A 20,551-nucleotide genomic window follows, 5' to 3' on the forward strand; every position below is an offset into this window, starting at 1 on the left:
ATATATATAGAGAGAATACACAAACACACACACACACACACACACACACACACAGAGGGAGAGAGAGAGAGAGAAAGAGAGATTTTTTGGTTGTTGATAAAATATTTGAAATTATGTGGGTTCATGAGGAGGGAAAAGGGAATCCTTGGTGATGAAAAAGTTGCAAACCACTGCTATATAGCCTGTATATCTTCACCAAAAGGTAATGATAACATAATCACCAATTTGAGATTCTGTGTTCCTTTTGCTTTTTGTATTCTTTATGGAAAGAAAAAAGTGCTGATCAACCTATTGGCTATTTTTTTGCTTGCTAATTATATTGTAAAGGAATTTAGTTAACCATGGCACTGGATTAAAATACAACGATGACTTGCTTTCTTTCTTACCTCTGAAGGAGAAAAGAAAGTTGCTACTTACATGTTTGAAAAACCTCTCAAATCTACTCAGTCAAAAGATTTTATGCTTCAATTTGGTCATATGTTAAGAGTTTAGCTTCTAAACTGATACCTCAGTAGCCCATAGTTTAAAGGAGTAAAGAGTACATGGATGCTTTTGGTACTACTCAGAAGCTCTGAGTTTCTGGCCACTGAAACCCTGAAAAGTAGCTAAATACATTCACTTGCTATTTTAATCCATCACTGTAGATATGACTCAGTCCCTTTGTTATTTTCCCCCAATTTGAAACAAATTTAATGTGCTGAAAAGATAACTTTCTCCTTTTTCTTTCTCTCTCTCCTCTTTTCTCAGTTATTAAGACTGTTTATTTGTTTCAAGGTGGAAGATTGCTCTGCTGTGAATCGTGCCCAGCTTCCTTCCACCCGGAATGCCTAAGCATAGAAATGCCAGAAGGCTGCTGGAATTGTAATGACTGTAAAGCTGGCAAGAAACTACATTACAAGCAGATTGTTTGGGTCAAATTGGGAAATTACAGGCAAGTTTTTCCAAGAACAAAGAGGAAGTATTCAGTCATTGTGCAGACCAGTTTCATACTCTGGATGCAGAGTGACTTGGAGATAGATAGGTAGACAGCATGGACCTACTTCCTTAAAAAAAAAAAAGAAAAGAACCATGTTTTGAGGCTGGGTTCTTAAGGGGTTGGGAAGGTTATGTTCCTAATTCATTATTGAATTTCTTTTTCTTTTTCTTTGGGATTGGTTGGTTGATTGTTTGTGAGGCGGTTTGGCTCTATCACCAAGGCTGGAGTGCAGTGGTATGATCTCAGCTCACTGCACCCTCCACCTGCTGGCTGAAGCCATCCTCCCACCTCAGCCCCCCAGGTAGCTGGGATTACAGGTTCACACCACCACCCCTGGCTAGTTTTTTGTATTTTTAGTAGAGACAATGTTTCGCCATGTTGCCCAGGCTGGTCTCAAACTCATGAGTCAAGCAATCTGCCCACCTCAGCCTCCCAAAGTGCTGGGATTATAAGCATGAGCCACCATGCCCACCAACTTTTGTTTTTAAGTCCTGAAAGTTGTTTTATACTAATGGGCTATGTACTACTAGATTTTGGAATAAAAGGTCTTATATGGAGAGTGGAGATGATTTTTTTTTTTTCCAAAAAAAACTTTTTTTTTTTTTTTTTTTTTTTTTTTTGAGACGGAGTGTTGCTTTGTCGTCCAGGCTGGAGTGCAGTTGCGCGATCTCGGCTCACTGCAAGCTCCGCCTCCCGGGTTCACGCCATTCTCCTGCCTCAGCCTCCCGAGTAGCTGGGACTACAGGCGCCCGCTACCACGCCCGTCTAATTTTTTTGTATTTTTAGTAGAGATGGGGTTTCACTGTGTTAGGCAAGATGGTCTCGATCTCCTGACCTCGTGATCCGCCCGCCTTGGCTTCCCAAAGTGCTGGGATTGCAGGTGTGAGCCACCGCGCCCGGCCAAAAAAAAACTTTTAAAAATTTTTTTAAAATTTAAATTGAATAAATATAGTGAGATGGGGACTCACTACATTGCCCAGGCTGGTCTCAAACTCTTGGGCTCAAGCGATCCTCCTGCCTCAGCCTCCCAAAGTGCTAGAATTATAGGAATGAGCCACCACACTTGGCCAGAGATGATATTTTCTTTGTGTCTTAATTAGATATATGTTGATTTCTAATTTCTAATAAAATCAAGTTTATATTCTGGTCAAAATAGCTCTTTGCCCCTGAATCTCGTCCATTTTAGCCCTAAACCATGTGTAAAGAGAAAACTTTTTAGAATTTAAGGAGAGATTATTCCATTAAGAGGCTTTAGTATTAAGGGAATGAAGCAGGAAGTATGTGAGTACCATTATTTTAATAGTACTTTCTCCTTTAAGGCTTCAACGAGCCTTTGCTGAACAGGTATAGTGATACAGTTTTAAAACTTGGCCAGGTACAGTGGTTCATGCCTGTAATCCTAGCACTGTAGGAGGCTGGGGCAGGTGGATTGCTTGAGCTGAGGAGTTCAAGACCAGCATGGGCAACGTGACAAAACTCTACAAAATATATACAAATTAGCTGGGCATAGTGGCGTGCCAGGTGTGGTAGCATCATAGCTACTCGGGAGACTAAGGCTGGAGGATTGCTGGAGCCCAGGAGGTTAAGGCTACAGTGAGCCATGATTGTGCCACTGCACTCCAGGCTGGGCAACAGGGCAAGACCCTGTCTCAGAAAAAAACAACAACAAAAAAACACAATTAAACTAAAAAACTCTACATTTTGAGGCGTATATTTATCATTTTACAAAGAAAATAGATACTGTTCAAGATAGCACAATAGAGTTCTGCTTTTCAGTTAGAATCCTAGGTAAAATATATTTCTCTTTTTTTTTTTTTTTTTTTTTTGAGACGGAGTCTCACTCTGTCACCCAGGCTGGAATGTAGTGATATGATCTCTGCTCACTGTAACCCCCACCTCCCAGGTTCAAGCGATTCTCCTGCTTCAGCCTCCCAAGTAGCTGGGATTACAGGCACCTGACACCACGCCTGGCTAATTTTTGTAATTTTAGTACAGACGGGGTTTCACTGTGTTGGCCAGGCTGGTCTCGAACTCCTGACCTCAGCTGATCCGCCCGCCTCGGCCTCCCAAAGTGCTGGGATTACAGATGTGAGCCACTGTGCCCGGCTCTAAAATATATTTCTAGAAAATTTTAAATATACTGTAATTTTTTTAGCAAGAGCTATGTTTGTTCTCCCTCTCTCTCTCTCTTTTTAATTTTTTTTTTGAGACAGGGTCTCGCTCTGTTGCCAGGCTGGAGTGCAGTGGTGTGATCTTGGCCCACTGCAGCCTCCGCCTGCTGGATTCAAGCAATTGTCCTGCCTCAGCCTCCCGAATAGCTGGGACTACAGGCGCGCTCCACCACTCCTGGCTAATTTTTGTATTTTTAGTAGAGACGGGGTTTCACCATGTTGGTCCGGATGGTCTCAATCTCTTGACTTCCTGATCCACCGGCCTCAGCCTCCCAAAGTGCTGGGATTACAGGCATGAGCCACTGCGCCCAGCCTGTTCTCTTTTACATATGTTAGACATGTTTACCCATTTAAATTTTAGAACTTCATTTTTAGCTGAGATCTGGGGTATTGAGATCAAACCTCCCCCCGCTTCTTTTTCTTTTTCTTTTTTCTTTTTTTTTTTTGAGACAAAGTCTTGCTCTGTCCCAGGCTGGAGTGTAGTGGCATGATCTCGGCTCACTGCAACCTCTGCCTCCTGGGTTCAAGCGATTGTGTTGCCTCAGCCTCCCAAGTAGCTGGGATTACAGATGCATGCCACGACGCCTGGCTAATGTTTGTATTTTTTTTTGAGACAGAGTCTCGCTCTGTCGCCCAGGCTGGAGTGCAGTGGCGCGATCTTGGCTCACTGCAACCTCCGCCTCCCGGGTTCAAGTGATTCTCCTGCCTCAGCCTCCCAAGTAGCTGGGATTACAGACGCATGCCATGATGCCTGGCTAATCTTTGTTTTTTTTGTTTGTTTGTTTGTTTTTTTGAGACAGAGTCTCACACTGTTGCCCAGGCTGGAGTACAGTGGCACGATCTCGGCTCGCTGCAAGCTCTGCCTCTCGGGTTCACGCCATTCTCCTGCCTCAGCCTCCCAAGTAGCTGAGACTCCAGGCACCCGACACCACACCCGGCTAATTTTTTGTATTTTTTTTTTTTAGTAGAGATGGGGTTTCACCATGTTGGCCAGGATGGTCTTCATCTCCTGACCTCGTGATACACCCGCCTTGGCCTCCCAAAGTGCTGGGATTACGGGCATGAGACACCGTGCCTGGCCTAATCTTTGTATTTTTATTAGAGACGGGGTTTCACCATGTTGGCCAGGCTGGTCTTGAACTCCTGACTTCAAGTGATCTGCCCGCCACAACCTCCCCAAGTGCTGGGATTACAGGCCTGAGCCACCACACCTGGCCAATACAGTATGTTTTTAATACCTAGGAAGAAATACATCTAATGTTAATAGTGTCAAGGATGAGATTACAAGAAGAGCCATTTTCACTTTTCTACTATACATTTCTGCATTGTTTTAATTTTTAAAAGAAGTGCATACTGCTTTCATAATTGAAAAATATGTATCTTTCTGGCATGGAGAAGGGTGCACAGTTTGAAAATTAATACATTTAAGACATTTGTAGATAAATATCTAAAACAATGTAAGAAGCCTTCAGATCTTCAAATAAACTTCAATTTTTTTAAAGTTATGGATATAAAAATGTCTTTGATTTATTTTAACACTTAAATTTTAATTATATTACATTTTAAAGAAACCCAAAACAGTGCTCCAATTAAATTCACAGTCCAGTGAGATTTTATATCTAGGTCAGATTCTTCTTGTATGTTTTGGAAAGACTTCCATCCATGAACTAATTCTTAATGTATTTCTTTCCAATCAGGCCCAGTGGGGCTGCATGAAGCTGTTTATTTTCAATAACTAGTTATTCCAATGTGTTGCTTCTTGGAGGAAAATATGAGGACCTGGAACAAACCCAGGCAGAACATGTGACTCTTCCTAACTGACGTTAGTGAAGGCAGTAACTGTATACATATTTAATTACCTTAAAGTTGTTTAGAAATAAATAGAGCCTGCTTTGAGAACGAACCAAGTATCAATCACAGAAAATATTGGTTTTTGTTTTGTTTACAATTTGAGCATGGATTCTTACCCATGTTTTCAATTCTTAGATGAACAGCAGAGTACCTTTCAGGTGACACTTTATCAAGTTCTGCAATATAAATCTGGGAGTGCAATCATGTCATCATTTATCTTCTCAATAATACAGTTATGTGTTAAAAATTGTTTTATTAGGCATATGTAAAATAAGAGATTCAAAAAATTTAAGTCTATGTATATTTACTACAAAAGCCCATGAGGTTGGCCTCATTTTCTGACTGTTAGCTTCATCATTCAATTCTTAACTTGTCTGCTTGCTAGAAACTGTCAGATTTCCTCACAGATGGTTTCATTTAGTGACTGCTGTAGTATTCAATTATCATAGCCTGAAACAGTTATAGTTTCATTCTGTCCACTATTCCATGTTTAATTATGATCTAAGATGAATTAGATTCTGAAATACAGAGTGATATAAAACCTAGTACATTTGACCAAGAGGTGTTTGCCCAGGTTGACCCGAGACTAAATGCTGATTTGAATGGGAGTGGCCATTCTTTATGATAGCATCAGTTTATTCTCAAAATGATTCCATTGACTACTAGAAATAAACTGTTATACCTTGAAAGATAATCTCAGTATTAAGTTTGGGGGGAAACATGACTTTTCTAGGATTGAAATTAGGTTTGGAATATCATTGGGTAGTAGGTTCAGTATTATTATTACATTTTAGAACATTTTCATGATATATATTTTATAAATATGAAATATTTTTTAAAATAAAGTAGATCAGGTGTTTAGGGCCTAATTTGTTTAGTCTGTGTTCACTATTTCATTAATTACTTTTTATAATGATGTGTGGTATTTTATGTTCTTAGAATCTGAATGAAAATTGCAAAATACAAAAACTTTTTTCCCTTCTGCCAATCTTGTAAATAGTGGTTTTTTGTTTCGTTTTTGCCTTCTTGATCTAAAATTGCTTTCGTTTTCAGATGGTGGCCAGCAGAGATCTGCAACCCCAGGTCTGTGCCACTGAACATCCAGGGCCTTAAACATGACTTGGGGGACTTCCCTGTATTCTTCTTTGGTTCTCATGACTACTACTGGGTACACCAGGGCAGAGTGTTCCCTTATGTTGAAGGAGACAAAAGCTTTGCTGAGGGGCAGACTAGTATTAACAAGACCTTCAAAAAGGGTAAGCTGGATGATGTTTACAATGACTCAAAACTACAACTCCGGTGTCAGTTTCTCAACATCTCCTCACCTCCCTAATATTTCTGGTATTAGAGAATTTTCACTAGACATTATGATCCTGTGTCCATAAGCTTCCAGTCACATTATAACCAGGTTTAAAATACATTTCAATATTGTAGACTGTGCTGTGTATTTGAAAGGAATTTCTTCAGTGTCTTTCTATAAACACAGATTATTTTAGGAATAGTCTTTTTTTTTTTTTTTTAGACAGGGTCTCACTCTTGCCCAGGCTAGAATGCAGTGGCATGATCACAGCTCACTGCAGCCTTGAACTCCAGGGCTCAAGCGATCCTCTTGCCTCAGCCTCCCGAGTAGCTGGGGCTACAGGTGCCCACTATCATGCCCAGCTAATTTTTGTACTTTTTATAGAGATAGGGTTTCACCATGTTGCCCAGGCTGGTCTTGAACTCCTGGGTTCAAGCGATCTGCCCACCTCAGCCTTCCAAAGTGTTGGGATTATAGCTCTGAGCCACCAAGCCCAGCCTGAGAATAGTCTTTTTAATCAAGTGAAGTTCCTTTGCAACAGAAGAGTAGTAAAGACTTCCCATGAAAAGCCTTACAACTTTTTGCAATGAGTTGCCAGCAAGTTTGGCTTTCTGGTAAGGGTAAAATGAATTTAAATCTATTACAAGGCAAAAAGCTGCTCTTAGGGTCACTTGGAGACTTCTGATCATTGAAGTAGAGCCTCTTCCCTGAAGCAACAGCATGCACAGAGCATAGTGTTCAGTGAGTTATATCCTATTTCATTGTTACCCCATCCTGGTGGTAAACAGTAACTTCCAGGAAATAATTTTAAAAAGAAAAATCTCAGGCCAGATGCAAAGCATTGGGAAGGCAGCGTAAAACTACTATCCCATCAATTTTCCTTTGGTTTTTGGTATTTACATACTTTGTATCATCTTATTGGCAGCACTGGAAGAAGCTGCAAAACGTTTCCAGGAATTGAAAGCACAAAGAGAAAGTAAAGAAGCCCTAGAGATTGAAAAAAACTCAAGAAAACCCCCTCCCTACAAACACATCAAAGTAAGTCTTTATCTCTGGCCTGGGATTGCCAAATAAAATAAGAAACAAAGTAAGTCTTTACTATGAAAGCATTGGTATTTAATAGATGAGACGAAATGCATTACTCTTTAGTAGTTAAAGACCCTTTTTGACTTGTGCAAACTTTTGCTAATTATCACAGTCTTCTGTAAAACAGAGCTTCTGTTGGAAGCATCAAATGGGAGCCATAGTTATTGTGCTGTGAAAATTAGGTCTTTGATAAGTCCTCTCATACCTAGTAGCAACATGTCTTATGTGAAATCCTGTTCTTGTTCTACCAGGTTATCCCACCACCAAATGAGAATATAGGTGTTTACTCCCTTTATTTCAGAGAACCCACAAACAAGCGTATTTTCTCTTGTTTTCAGTTATGAAATTTCCATCTAGTGAAAGTAGAAATACCCAGGATAAATAAGTGAAAATTCACATGAGGCTTTGATGTTTTTGTCAACTAAATGACAAAAGAGATGGTTATTAATCTCAGCTTATTCATCAGGAAAGATAACCTTTCTCGGAGTAGCACCACGAGGCAGTAGCGTGGATGTTTTAGATGTTCCTGTTCACATTGCCAGATGACTTACCTGCTGCCTCTCTCTCGCTTGTGATTTTGTTTTCTAGGCTAACAAAGTAATAGGAAAGGTGCAGATCCAGGTTGCTGACCTGTCAGAGATTCCCCGCTGTAACTGCAAGCCAGCTGATGAAAACCCTTGTGGCTTGGAATCGGAGTGCCTGAACAGAATGTTGCAGTATGAATGCCACCCGCAGGTGTGCCCAGCTGGAGATCGTTGTCAGAACCAGTGCTTTACAAAGAGACTATACCCTGATGCAGAGATCATCAAAACGGAGCGGAGAGGCTGGGGCCTCAGGACCAAAAGGAGCATTAAGAAGGTAGCATGGGATGGTGGTGGGGGGTGGAAGAGACCAGAACCTGGCTTTTTAGGAATGCTTCAGTAGGGTATAGTTCTAGGGATAAAATCAGCAGGAATTTGTGGTAAAATGTTAAAACTTTCCATGTTGAGAGTTTGGTACTTCTTGAGCAAAGAAGAGTAGTAGGAAGAAGATAGTGATAAAATGTGCTTAAACTTTGAGTGTCCAGTGGCTAGTCATAAAAAGGAGAGAGGGGACACTGGTAATTTCTGTGTGAAATGGTTTTTACTTGTTTTTTTATTGTTTTATTTTTATTTTCTTTTAAAGACAGGGTCCCCATTCTGTTACCCATGCTGGAGTACAGTGGCGTGTTCATAGCTCACTCAAGCCTTGAGCTCCTGGGCTCAAGAGATCCTCCCACTTCAGCCTCCCAAGTAGCTGGATAGGGTCTCACTACATTGCCCAGGCTGGTCTCAAACTCCTGGACTCAAGCAATTCTCCTGCCTTGGCCTCCCACAGTGCTGGGATTATAAGCATGAGCCACTGTGTCCAACCTAAAATTACTCTTGACATTTTTATACCTTTTAAAAAAATCAGCCGGGCACAGTGGTCACAGCCGAGGTGAGGAGATTGAGACCATCCTGGCTAACATGGTGAAACCCCGTCTCTACTAAAAATACAAAAAATTAGCTGGGCGTGGTGGCGGGCGCCTGTAGTCCCAGCTACTCGGGAGGCTGAGGCAGGAGAATCGCTCGAACCCTGGAGATGGAGGTTGCAGTGAGTTGAGATCGTGCCACTGCACTCTAGCCTGGGTGACTGAGCGAGACTCCATCTCAAAAAAAAATCAGGCTTGTAATTTTAAAATGCCATCTAATGTAGTAAAGAAAAGTCATAGAATACAATCAATATGATACAATACAAAAAAGATAGCAGAGTGAAATTCTTCCTTCATCCCTTCAATTCTTCATCTCCTCATCAGAGATAACCATTGTTCATAGTTTGATAGGTAGCCTTTTATAACTTTTTCTATATAGTTATAAACATATATAATAATACATTTTTTAAGGGTTTTCTAAACATAAGTATCAGACATTTTCTTCCCATTCACACACGATATCATAAATGCATTTGTGGCAGTACATATAGATTTTACTTCATTCTTTTTAACAGTCTTATTTTAGTCATAGTAAAATGTACCATATTTAACCTATTTCCCAATAAGTAAATAAAGAACCTATTTCCCCAATAAATAATTTAACCTATTCCCAATAAATAAATAGATACATAAATATTTTTAAATTCCATAATGAATGTTCTTGGTCATCCACCTTTGTGCATCTATTTCTGTAGGTCAGATTGCTCGAAGTGAAATTCAGTTATTTGGTACATGTGTATTAAGCTGCTTCCTATGTGGCAGGTATTATTCTTGGCACTTGGAAAACAATAGTGAACAAGACACATGAAACCCTTACCTTAGTGGATCTGCTTGAGGAGACAGATAGTAAACATGTCGAGTGCCGTTAACTGCTGTGAATAAAAATAAAGCTGGAAAAGGGGCTAGCTGGTGACAGGGATTGCCCTTTTCAATTGATTGGCTCAGGGAGACCTGAGGAGGCGCCGTTTGCCGTGTGTGTAGTAGAAAGCCATGAAGGTGTGTGCAGGAGAAGAGCATGTCAGACTGGAGGCAGGCAGCTGTAAAGGCTGCAGTGTGCTCCAGGAACAGCAAGGAAGTTCTGTGCCTGGGGAGGAGCCACAGGAGAGGAAAGAGAGGAGCTGCGGTGAGATAGGATGGTGCCTTACTGGCCATATCGGCCATGGGATGGGGAACATCTGGAGGATTTTACTAGGGAGTGACTTGATCTGATTTGGTGTATTAGTTTTCTATTGCCACACACAAATGTTACCACAAAGTTAGCAAATTAAGACATAACACACATTTTATTATCTCACAGTTAATATGGGTCAGGAGTCTAGGCAATCCTTAACTGGATCCTCTACTGAGGACCTCACCAGGTAGCAATCAAGGTGCCGACTGGGGCTGGGTTCTCCTCTGTGGCTTGACTAGGGAAGGATCTGCTTCCCTGCTTGCACAGTTGTTGGCAGAACTCCGTTCTCTAGCTATAGGGCTGAGAGACTCCAGTTGTTTTTGTTTTGGGGGGTGTGTGTGTGTGTTTGTTTGTTATGTGGTTGGCCAGGAGCTGCTTTCAGCTTCTAGAGGCTGCCCACAGTTCCTTGCCACATGGGATTCCCAGCATGGCCACTTGCTTCCTTACAGCCAGCAGAGGTGAGAGACACTACAGGAAGATGGACACTGAAGTCTTATGTCATAAACTCACATAATCACCCCGTCACCCATGCCATATTCTGTTGGTTAGAAGCTAATCACAGGTCCTGCTCACATGCAGCAAGGGGAGGAGGCGACACAATGGCATGGACACCAGCAGGCAGGCATCACAGGGGCCACCTTGAGAGTCTGTCTGCCACACTTGGGTTTCGAAAGGATAACTGTGGCTGTGGTATGGAGAACATATGATAAGGAGGAAAGAGCGATAAAGGGAGACCATTAGAGTCGCCCAGGAGAAAGACAATGGTGACGTGGAATCACTGGGGTTGTAGTTGAGCCAGGAGGGAAGTGGTTGGATTTCTGACATTTTGAAGGTAGAGCCAACAGGATTTGCTGATGTATTGGATATGTGGACTGGGCCGCTTGGTCAAAGGCCAACCACATCTAAAATGTCATTGTATAATGCAAAATGTTTTATATTACTTTAGTGCCATGCATATCATATATACAAATTTTTGCCTATGATTTCACTGGAGTTTATGGGGCCATCCTGAAATCCATCCACTTTAATATTGTGTTAACACCTTTTAATAGTAGTTGCACTTATTCTGAAATGTGTTGTAAGATAACTTATTAAACAATCTTGATTTTCCTGCTCTTTAGCTAGCACTTGAGGGTTTGCTGATGTAAGACAATTGGTCTTTTACAAAATAGCTAGAAATATACAATCACTGAAAAGTGTAATAATCACAGAGACATTATAGCAACATGAAAAAGATATTCGGGGTATTTACAGGAAAGAAGTCTAATATGAAATGGAATGTACACAGTCAGTCCCCTTCTTTCTCCACAGAACAGATTCCTGAAAATGTGTGCCAAACTAGGAACTTCTTGTTATGAAGTTGTTTCTTTCTCAGAAAAAATTTTAAGGTATTAAATATTGATTGACAGCCTCTTTGCTGTGGTCTATTTTAAGGTATTAAATATTGAGTGACAGCCTTTTTGCTGTGGTCTATTTTAAGGTATTAAATATTGACTGACAGCCTCTTTGCTGCGGTCTTTCAGGACAGATCTGTAGCATTTTTTAAGTTAATGAATTTGTTACAATTTTTTTTCACAGTTGAATTCATAGTTAATGGTTTTTAAGTCTAGTCAGCATCTCTTTGAGGCTAAAGATCTGTCTCAGGACATCTGAAATATTTCCATCTTTATTTACAGTGGTATCAAGTTTATGAGACTTGCTCTCATATTTGATATCAGCACTTAATTTTTATGTATTTACTCATTTTCGTAGACTAACAAGTATAAACCATAATAAATCATGATCAAGCTTTTAAAGTCACAAAACTATTTCTTCAAATGAAATCTTACCTTGAATCCCAATGTGTGAAAAAAGAAGTAGTAGAGCTGATTTGGTGGAAATTCTCCTCTATGGGTTTCCACTAAAGAAAATTTGCCCTAGGCTGGGCGGAGTGGCTCACACCTGTAATCCTAGCACTTTCGGAGGTTGAGGCAGGTGGATCATTTGAGGTTACGAGTTCGAGACCAGCCTGACCAACATAGTGAAACCCCATCTCTACTAAAAATATAAAATTAGCTGGGTGTGGTGATGCACGCCTGTAATCCCACTACTTGGGAGGCTGAGGCAGGAGAATCGCTTGAATCCGGGAGGCGGAGGTTGCAGTGGGCCAAGATCACGCCATTGCACTCCAGCCTGGGCAACAAGAGTGAAACTCCATCTCAAAACAGAAAATTTGCCCTAACATCATTAAGTATAGTAACAGTATGTGGCAATGCAGCCAAGATGGCAATACAATCTGCTACCCTTTGATATCATACCATAGTGCAAAATGTTGTTCATCAGCTGATAACAAAGTCCAAACTGGATACAGGAAAGCCATTTGAGGCTGACAGTGTATATAATAGAAAAATGTGCAGAACAGTCCCATGTCCTTTGTGAGAAAGGACTGGAAGGAAAAAGTGAAGGAAATTAACTGTTTATGGTGCTGCAGTTACAGATGAATTTTGGTTTTTTTTTTGTTTTTTTTTTTCCTTGAAATAGAGTCTTGCCCTGTCACCCAGGTTGGAGTGCAGTGGTACAGTCACAGCTTGCTGCAGCCTTGAACTCTCGGGCTCAAGTGATCCTCCTGCCTCAGCATCCTGAGTAGTGGGGACCACCGCCATGCACCACCACACCTGGCTGATGCTTTTTATTTTTTGTAGAGATGAGGTTTCACTGTGTTGCCCAGGCTGATCTCAGACTCCTGGCTCAAGCAGTCCTCCTGCCTCAGCCTCCCAAAGTGCTAGGATTACAGCATGAGCCACCACACCTGGCCTGTTTTTCTAACTGAATTCCGTATCACAGCTTATACAGTAGATAAAAACAGGAGAGAGAAAAAGCCAGTGGTCACCTTTGGTAGTGACTGCTCCGCAGCTGAAACATATGTAGCTCCGTGAAGCAGACCGGTGCTTCTCGCTGAGCTCACTCGCCACATGCCACCAAAGGAAGAGGCAGGGAGGTTAGGGCCCTTCTAGTTTAACCATTCATTTCTTTTCCCTTATTATAATCTATTTTTATCAATAGAAAAGGTTAAATGTTTTAAAGACCATTGGCTTATGTTCCTAATGATTTTCCACAATCAGAAAACGTGATGCAGTACTTCTTTCTCTTCAGATAGGGACTACCAACAGTTCTGTGATACTAAGAGCTATGAGAAGGGCTAGTGGAAATTTGTGGGGTGGGGGGTGGGAGGGAGAATGGGGAGAATGGGACAGAAATCTGATAAAATAAGCCAATACCTTTTTGTTTTTCAAGACATTTATTTTCCTCTAAAATATATTAGTAAGATTGGTAAGTCCTTATAGAGAATGTTGACCTAGATTGAATGAGCAGTGCTTTTGAGGTGAAAAGGTTAATGATTATGTAATTATAAACACAAAATGTTGAATGTACAATATTTGCTCTTATTTTAAAAGGAGCTTATCACTGTATGCCTTTTAGAACAGCTTAAATAATAAATAGTGGCAATACCAGATGCAGACAGGACGTGGAGAAAGTGGATCTCATGAACTGCTGGTGGGAACATAACGACGGTACAGCAACTCTGGACAATAGTTTGGCAGTTTCCTTAATAAGGAAACATACACTCACCATATGGTGCAGCAGACACACTCCTGGCCATTTATCCAGGAAAATGAAAATCTATGTCCACACGAAAACTTTCACCAGAATGTTCATAGCAGCTTTATTTGTAAAGCCAAAATCTGGAAACAATCCAAATGTTCTTCCATGGGTGAATGGCTAAACAAATGGCAGAAACACTACTCAGAGATTTAAAAAGAACAACCTGTTGATATACTCAGCACCTTGGGTAGATCTCAAGAGAATCTGCCTGATTTTTTTCTTTAAAGCCAATCTCAAAAGGTTCTGTACTATATCATTCCATTATAAAGCATTCCTTTTTTTGTTTTTTTGGTTTTTTGAGACAGAGTCTTGCCTTGCTCTGTCACCCAGGCTGGAGTGCAGTGGCGCGATCTCGGCCCTCTGCAGCCTCTACCTCCTGGGTTTCAGCGATTCTCCAGCCTCAGCCTCCTGAGTAGCTGGGATTACAGGCGTGTGCCACCACGCCTGACCAATTTTTGTATTCTTAGTAGAGACAGTGTTTCACCATGTTGGCCAGGCTGGTCTCGGACTCCTGACCTCAGGTGATCCACCCGCCTTGGCCTCCCAAAGTGCTGGGATTACAGGCGTGAGCCACGGCGACCAGCCAAAACATTCTTGAAATGACAAAATTCTAGAGATGGAGAGCAGATGAGTGACTGCCAGGGGTTAGGATGAGATGAGTGGAGGAAGGGTGTGATTATAAAGGAGTGAGTATCACAAGGAATCTCTGTGGTGAGGCACCAGCTCTGTATCTTGATTGCAGTGGTGATTACATGATCCTACGCCTGCTAAAACCGCATAGAATTATATACACACACAAATGTATGCATGTAAAATTGGTAAAATCTGAATAAAGTCTGGATTATACCAATGTCGGTTTTCTGGTTTTGATATTGTACTGTAGTTATGTCAGATGTTACCACTGGGGGAAACTGAGTGAATGTTCCCAAGATTTCCCATGTACTATTTTTGCCACTTCCTCTGAATGTCAGTAATTACTTGAAAAGAAGCTTAAAAACAAAAACAGAGCTCACTTGTTTCAGATTCAGATCTCTTCCAGGTCTCACCCCGAAACCTGCATAGCCACCAACTAGTAAAAGTCTGTTATAATATAGCTTCAAAGGCTAGAGTTAGCTTTATCCCCAGATCCCAGCGATGCACCACATGTTGTCACTTGGACTATAAAAATAGTATTGTCAGCAAGAAAAGGCAAGCAGATTGTCACCTTCTGAGGCACTTATACCAGAAAAATAATGCCACCTGAATGCCTATGAATAAATAACCATTTCTTTCTAGGGTTGAAGTTATATTTTCAGGGTTCTCTTTAATTATTTTGGGTTATACATGTGTCATTAAGCAATGCTTTATATAATACACTGATTTTAAGTTACATATTGCACATTTATCTCCAGGGTGAATTTGTAAATGAATACGTCGGTGAATTAATTGATGAAGAAGAATGCAGATTGCGAATCAAGCGAGCCCACGAGAACAGTGTAACTAATTTTTATATGTTAACTGTTACCAAGGTAAAATTGCTTTTTTTTTTGTAAGAAAAAGGGATTTGTTTTTGTTTTTGTTTCATAGTCTTAATTTGAACTCAGTTTCTTTTAATTTGATTTTTCTTCAGGCAGAGCATAATGATTTGCAGTAGCTAGTGTGCTGCCTACTATAATGTGCCAATTATACCAGAGTAAAAAATGAATGATACTGAAGCTTTGCACGTCATGTAAGACAGCACTGTGAGTGAAAATAAAACCAGGAGCAGGGTTAGCATATCTGGATTTTAGTCTGAGCTCTTTGTCAAAAAAGTCCTGGGCCTCAGTTTCTTTATTACTGAAGGAGAGAATCAACTCTGTGATTCTAAGTTATAAACCACCGTTATTAAAGTTCTACTGTAGCCAAAACTCCAAATTGTTCTGTATATGAAAACTTTTCGGCAGGGCATGGTGGCTCACACCTGTAATCCCAATACTGTGGGAGGCTGAGGAGGGCAGATCACATGAGCCCAGGAGTTTGAGACCAGCCTGTGCAACATAGGAAGACCCTGTCTCTACAAAAAATAAAAATAAAGTTAGCCAGGTGTGGTGGCACGTGCCTGTGGTCCCAGCTCCTCAGGAGGCTGAGGCAGGAGGATCACTTGAGCCCAGGAGGTCAAGGCTATAGTGAACTGTGATCACACCACTGCATTCCTGCTTGGGCAATGGAGCAAGACCCTGTCTCAAAAAAAAAAAAAAAAAAGAAAAGAAAATAATGAGCGCTGTCATAAGAAAAATGACAGTAAAGCTGCTAGTTTAATCTCTGCAGTTGTAAGACCTATTTGATACACAGTACATCCATTATCTCAGTTAATTTTTTTGTCAGTTCTCTGATTTACAGAGGACAAGAAGCTGATGTCCAGCCATGATAAGTGATTTGTTGACTATTTTGTTACACTTTTAAGAACCAAGACTAGTACCCATATTTCCTGTGTTCTAGGCTATCATATCTCTATAACTGAGATTCAGAATATCATTAAAGTAAGAAATGGAGCTTAAAAGAATTTTAACTGATATGTCATTGTTTGAAAGTTGTACAACTTTCATAAACATATTTCATAAACATCAGTTAAAATGTCGTTCTTTATGATTGCTGGGATCTGGCTCCTGCAACCCTATCCTCCCTGCCAGTGGCCCCTTCAGCCATCGTGACAGCACTTGAGAGGCTCAGTTCTGTGGAGCTTATCCAGATTATTAGAGCTCAAATTCAGGAAACCTGAATATTCAGCTTTTCAATGTATTGTGAACTTTAAGTAAAAACAGAGCAAACAGATAAGCACTGGAGAATATATCCTACACAGTAGTCCTTCCATCAGACAGATCTCCAAGTTTTGTTTCTCATTTTTCTTTCTTCTTTCTGGCCTAAGCTCTCATGTATCCCCTCCTATACTAGTTTTGCTTCCTGCTTGGAGCAGAAAAGGAGGGCTGACAGCAAAACAACAGAGCAGTTATCAGAACTTTGAGATCTCTAATCAGAAAATACCATTCCTAAACCTCTGGCCCACTAATCTTCTAAATAGCATTATTCCATGGTCTATTTGTTTCTAGAAGCAAACTTAAAAAGCAACTAAATCCCACTTTATCCTAATTACTTTGACTTGAAGGTCATCAAATAAAGGAGAGAACTTAGTAAATTACCCAGGCAGCCTCACATTTCCTGATCTGTCAGTTGTCAAACACCAGTTGGTAGCAAAATGCTGCTGCCTGTGATCCTTGACTGAGTAGGATGTTTCTGGGAGAGACTTAATTTATGTAAGAGGTACTTTTCTTTTCTTTCTGAAGGACCGTATAATTGATGCCGGCCCAAAAGGAAATTATTCTCGCTTCATGAACCACAGTTGTAATCCCAACTGTGAAACACAAAAGTGGACAGTGAATGGAGATGTTCGAGTGGGACTATTTGCTCTCTGTGATATTCCTGCAGGTAAAAAAGTGACTCGTTCCCCATGCTTTCCTCCCTAGGAAGAAAGAATATCCTATAGAGCTAGGACATGGTTCTTCAAGGCTTGATGCCCAAGAACTTATTTAAATAAGAGGAAGGTTATATTTAGAAAACGTATTCAAATAAAAGGAAGGTTATATTTAGAATTGAGTGTTAGCTGCCAGTGAGAGGTAAAAATCTATAACCTCAAAAGGGAATTTAGTGAGAACTTTTATGTAAGAGCGGGTCTGACAGGATTCTGTGTCCGCAGTCCTGCTGAATGAATTCTCCAAGTTAGCTGCTGTCCATAGAGTGTAACCAGATGTTTTAGCTGTTGTTTTCTTTTTAAAACATATTAACAGTAATGAGCTTGTGTTAACAGCAGCTGGTTCCTTAGTTGCTGGGATCTTTTGTTGTTGTTTTCACTTTGAAAGATCATTCTGTTTCAAATTAGACATAAAAGCCTCTGAAGCCAAAGCTGTTTTCATTTTTCCTTACCTATCCAGCATCTGAATAAAACTTGGTTTCTCCTTTGTTTAGTTTGTAGAAAAATTGGTGAGAAGAGAAATGTTATAGCTAAAACAGATTTAAACTGTGTTTCTAGAACTCATTGTGGATTGTTTAAGCCCAGCTAGAAGAAAGCTTAGGAGGCCCTAGTTTGAGTCCCTGGATCTTTGGTGTATGCAGTAAACCTTCATTATGGATCTTTATTTGATCATAATATAAGGCAGTAATTACTGGAAATAGTATTGTTACAATTCCATGGTCATATTGTTCATTTAGAAACCAGTGTGAGTTAGCTATAGAAAAGAAGGCTGAACTGGAACCTAGTCTCCTGAGCATAGATTGCAGATTCTTACACCTTATCACTTTGGTTTCAACCACTGCTGTGAAAAGGACATGACTTCTTTTGAGGATGTGTAGTTTTGCTTTCATTGTTCCTGGGAGGGGATGTTTTTCTCCTTTTCTTTTTTTACCATCACTGTTATCAATGAGGTAGAACACTGGCAAGGGAAACGCCTTCATGCCAAAATGATGTCTCTTTTTTTCATTAGGGGAGTGTGCCTGTGAGAGCTTTTCTCTTCCCCATGACTCGAGTTTGAATAATTATTTCTCCTGTGTTTCAGGGATGGAGTTAACATTTAATTATAACCTAGATTGTCTGGGCAACGGCAGAACGGAGTGCCACTGTGGGGCAGATAACTGCAGTGGTTTTCTAGGAGTGCGGCCAAAGGTCAGTCTTGCAGGGGAGCGCCCCCAGTCAACAGGCGATAAGGAGTAGGGCTGTTAAGAAGTCTGTTTGGCCGGGCGCGGTGGCTCATGCCTGTAATCCCAGCACTTTGGGAGGCCAAGGCGGGCAGATCACGAGGTCAGGAGATCGAGACCATCCTGGCTAACATGGTGAAACCCCGTCTCTACTAAAAATACAAAAAATTAGCTGGGCGTGGTGGTGGGTGCCTGTAGTCCCAGCTACTCGGGAGGCTGAGGCAGGAGAATGACGTGAACCCGGGATGCGGAGCTTGCAGTGAGCCAAGATCGCATCACTACACTCCAGCCTGGGTGACAGTGCGAGACTCTATCTCAAAAAAAAAAAAAAAAGAAGTCTGTTTGTGTGTTTGTGACCATCTCAGGAACCTGCTGGCAGTTGGGCACCTGGATTAGTTTGTGGGTCATCAGCTGGGCTTATTGAACATTTAGACTGTGACTTTCCAAGGAAGCTTGTTTCAGTAAGGTCTGTTAGGTTCTGAGAATGTATTTCATTTCAGATTGAATATGAAATTAGCAAAAAGCTAATTTAAAACTTTTTAAAAACCCACAAAATACTAAAGGCCACTGAATTGTACACTTTAAAATGGTGAATTATGTGGTATGTGAATTATATCTTAATGAAAAAAATTAACAGGTTGTCTAAAAGTTGCTTGGATTTACCACTACCCTTGCAATTAAAAATAAAAAGCACCTGGCTGGGCGTGGTGGCTCACGCCTGTAATCCCAGCACTTTGGGAGGCCGAGGCCGGTGGATCACACGGTCAGGAGTTTTAAGACCAGCCTGACCAACATGGTGAAACCCCATCTCTACTAAAAATACAAAAATTAGCTGGGCGTGGTGGCACGCACCTGTAATCTCAGCTACTCAGGAAGCTGAGGCAGAAGAATCGCTTGAAACTGGGAGGCAGAGGTTGCAGTGAGCCAAGGTCGCGCCATTGCACTTCAACATGGGCGACAGAGCGAGACTCCATCTCGAAAAACTAAATAAATAAAAATAATAAAAAGCACCCTATTCAAAAGTCAATGAAGGCCAGGCGCAGTGGCTCATGCCTGTAATCCTAGCTCTTTGGGAGGCCAAGGCAGGCGGATTGCCTGAGCTCAGGAGTTCAAGACCAGCCTGGGCAACACAGTGAAACCCCGTCTCTACTAAAATACAAAACATTAGCCATGTGTGGCAGCACGCGCCTGTAGTCCCAGCTACTCGGGAGGCTAAGGCAGGAGAATTGCTTGAACCCAAGAGGTGGAGGTTGCAGTGAGATGAGATCGCCCCACTGCACTGCAGCCTAGTGACAGAGTGAGACTCAGTCTCCAAAAAAAGTCAATGAAAGGCTGAGGCAGAGGATCACTTGAGCCCAGAAGTTGGAGACCAGCCTGGGCAATATAGCAAGACCCTGTCTCTACAAAAAAAATTACAAAAATTAGCCAGGCATGATGGCATGCACATGTAGTCCCAGCTACTTGGGAGGCTGAGACAAGAGGATTGCTTGAGCCCAGGAGGTCGAGGCTGCAGTGAGCCAAGATTGCACCACTGCACTTCAGCCTGGACAACACAGCGAGAACTCCATCTCAAAAATAAAATAATTTTTAAGTCAGTGAAAACAAAACTTTATTTTTGTTATAGTATTTGTTGCAGCATAAGGCCTCCTGATGTTTTTAGGTAATTGTACAACAGATGAATTTAAATGAATGCAAGGTTGTAGGGTTTTCCTGTGTCCAGCTTCATGCACTGTCTGTGATGTTTGAAACTATGATCCTTTCTTTCCTGCCAGTCGGCATGTGCGTCAACAAATGAAGAGAAGGCAAAAAATGCTAAGTTAAAACAGAAGAGACGAAAGATCAAAACAGAACCAAAGCAGATGCATGAAGATTACTGTTTTCAATGTGGAGATGGTGGAGAGCTGGTCATGTGTGACAAAAAAGACTGTCCCAAAGCATACCACCTCCTATGCCTTAACCTGACTCAGCCACCATATGGTAAGCTGGACCTTCAGGACCCTTTCCCTAATTTGTGTCTTTGCCAACTATGTGTAACTCACAATATATTCCATGCCATGGGATAGGAAATGTTGAATAGAACAAACAATAGCAAAAAATTACGCTGGCAAAAGTCTTTCCCCTTACACATTTGGGATACCTTGTGGTTCCTCAAGGATTG

The 20,551-nt window shown here is 41.1% G+C and overlaps 1 protein-coding gene across 7 annotated transcripts in view; it reads left to right on the forward strand.

The window, feature by feature from the left end:
• NSD3 (nuclear receptor binding SET domain protein 3) overlaps positions 1 to 20,551 on the forward strand; it is a 112,688-nt gene that overhangs the window by 85,717 nt on the left and 6,420 nt on the right. For 2 of the 7 annotated variants that reach the window (XM_019032148.4, XM_019032149.3), the window contains exons 16-23: positions 748 to 931; positions 6,052 to 6,254; positions 7,224 to 7,336; positions 7,973 to 8,242; positions 15,081 to 15,197; positions 16,989 to 17,130; positions 18,255 to 18,361; positions 20,166 to 20,370. In XM_019032148.4, the coding sequence (XP_018887693.1) occupies positions 748 to 931; positions 6,052 to 6,254; positions 7,224 to 7,336; positions 7,973 to 8,242; positions 15,081 to 15,197; positions 16,989 to 17,130; positions 18,255 to 18,361; positions 20,166 to 20,370 (1,341 nt within the window). The remainder of the gene's footprint in view (positions 1 to 747; positions 932 to 6,051; positions 6,255 to 7,223; positions 7,337 to 7,972; positions 8,243 to 15,080; positions 15,198 to 16,988; positions 17,131 to 18,254; positions 18,362 to 20,165; positions 20,371 to 20,551) is intronic. The other 5 variants (XM_019032152.4, XM_063709338.1, XM_019032150.4 and 2 more) reach the window with 3 other exon arrangements.

This window comes from Gorilla gorilla, chromosome 7 (genome assembly GCF_029281585.2).
Source record: "Gorilla gorilla gorilla isolate KB3781 chromosome 7, NHGRI_mGorGor1-v2.1_pri, whole genome shotgun sequence".
In the NCBI taxonomy this organism is placed as follows: Eukaryota; Metazoa; Chordata; class Mammalia; order Primates; family Hominidae; genus Gorilla; species Gorilla gorilla.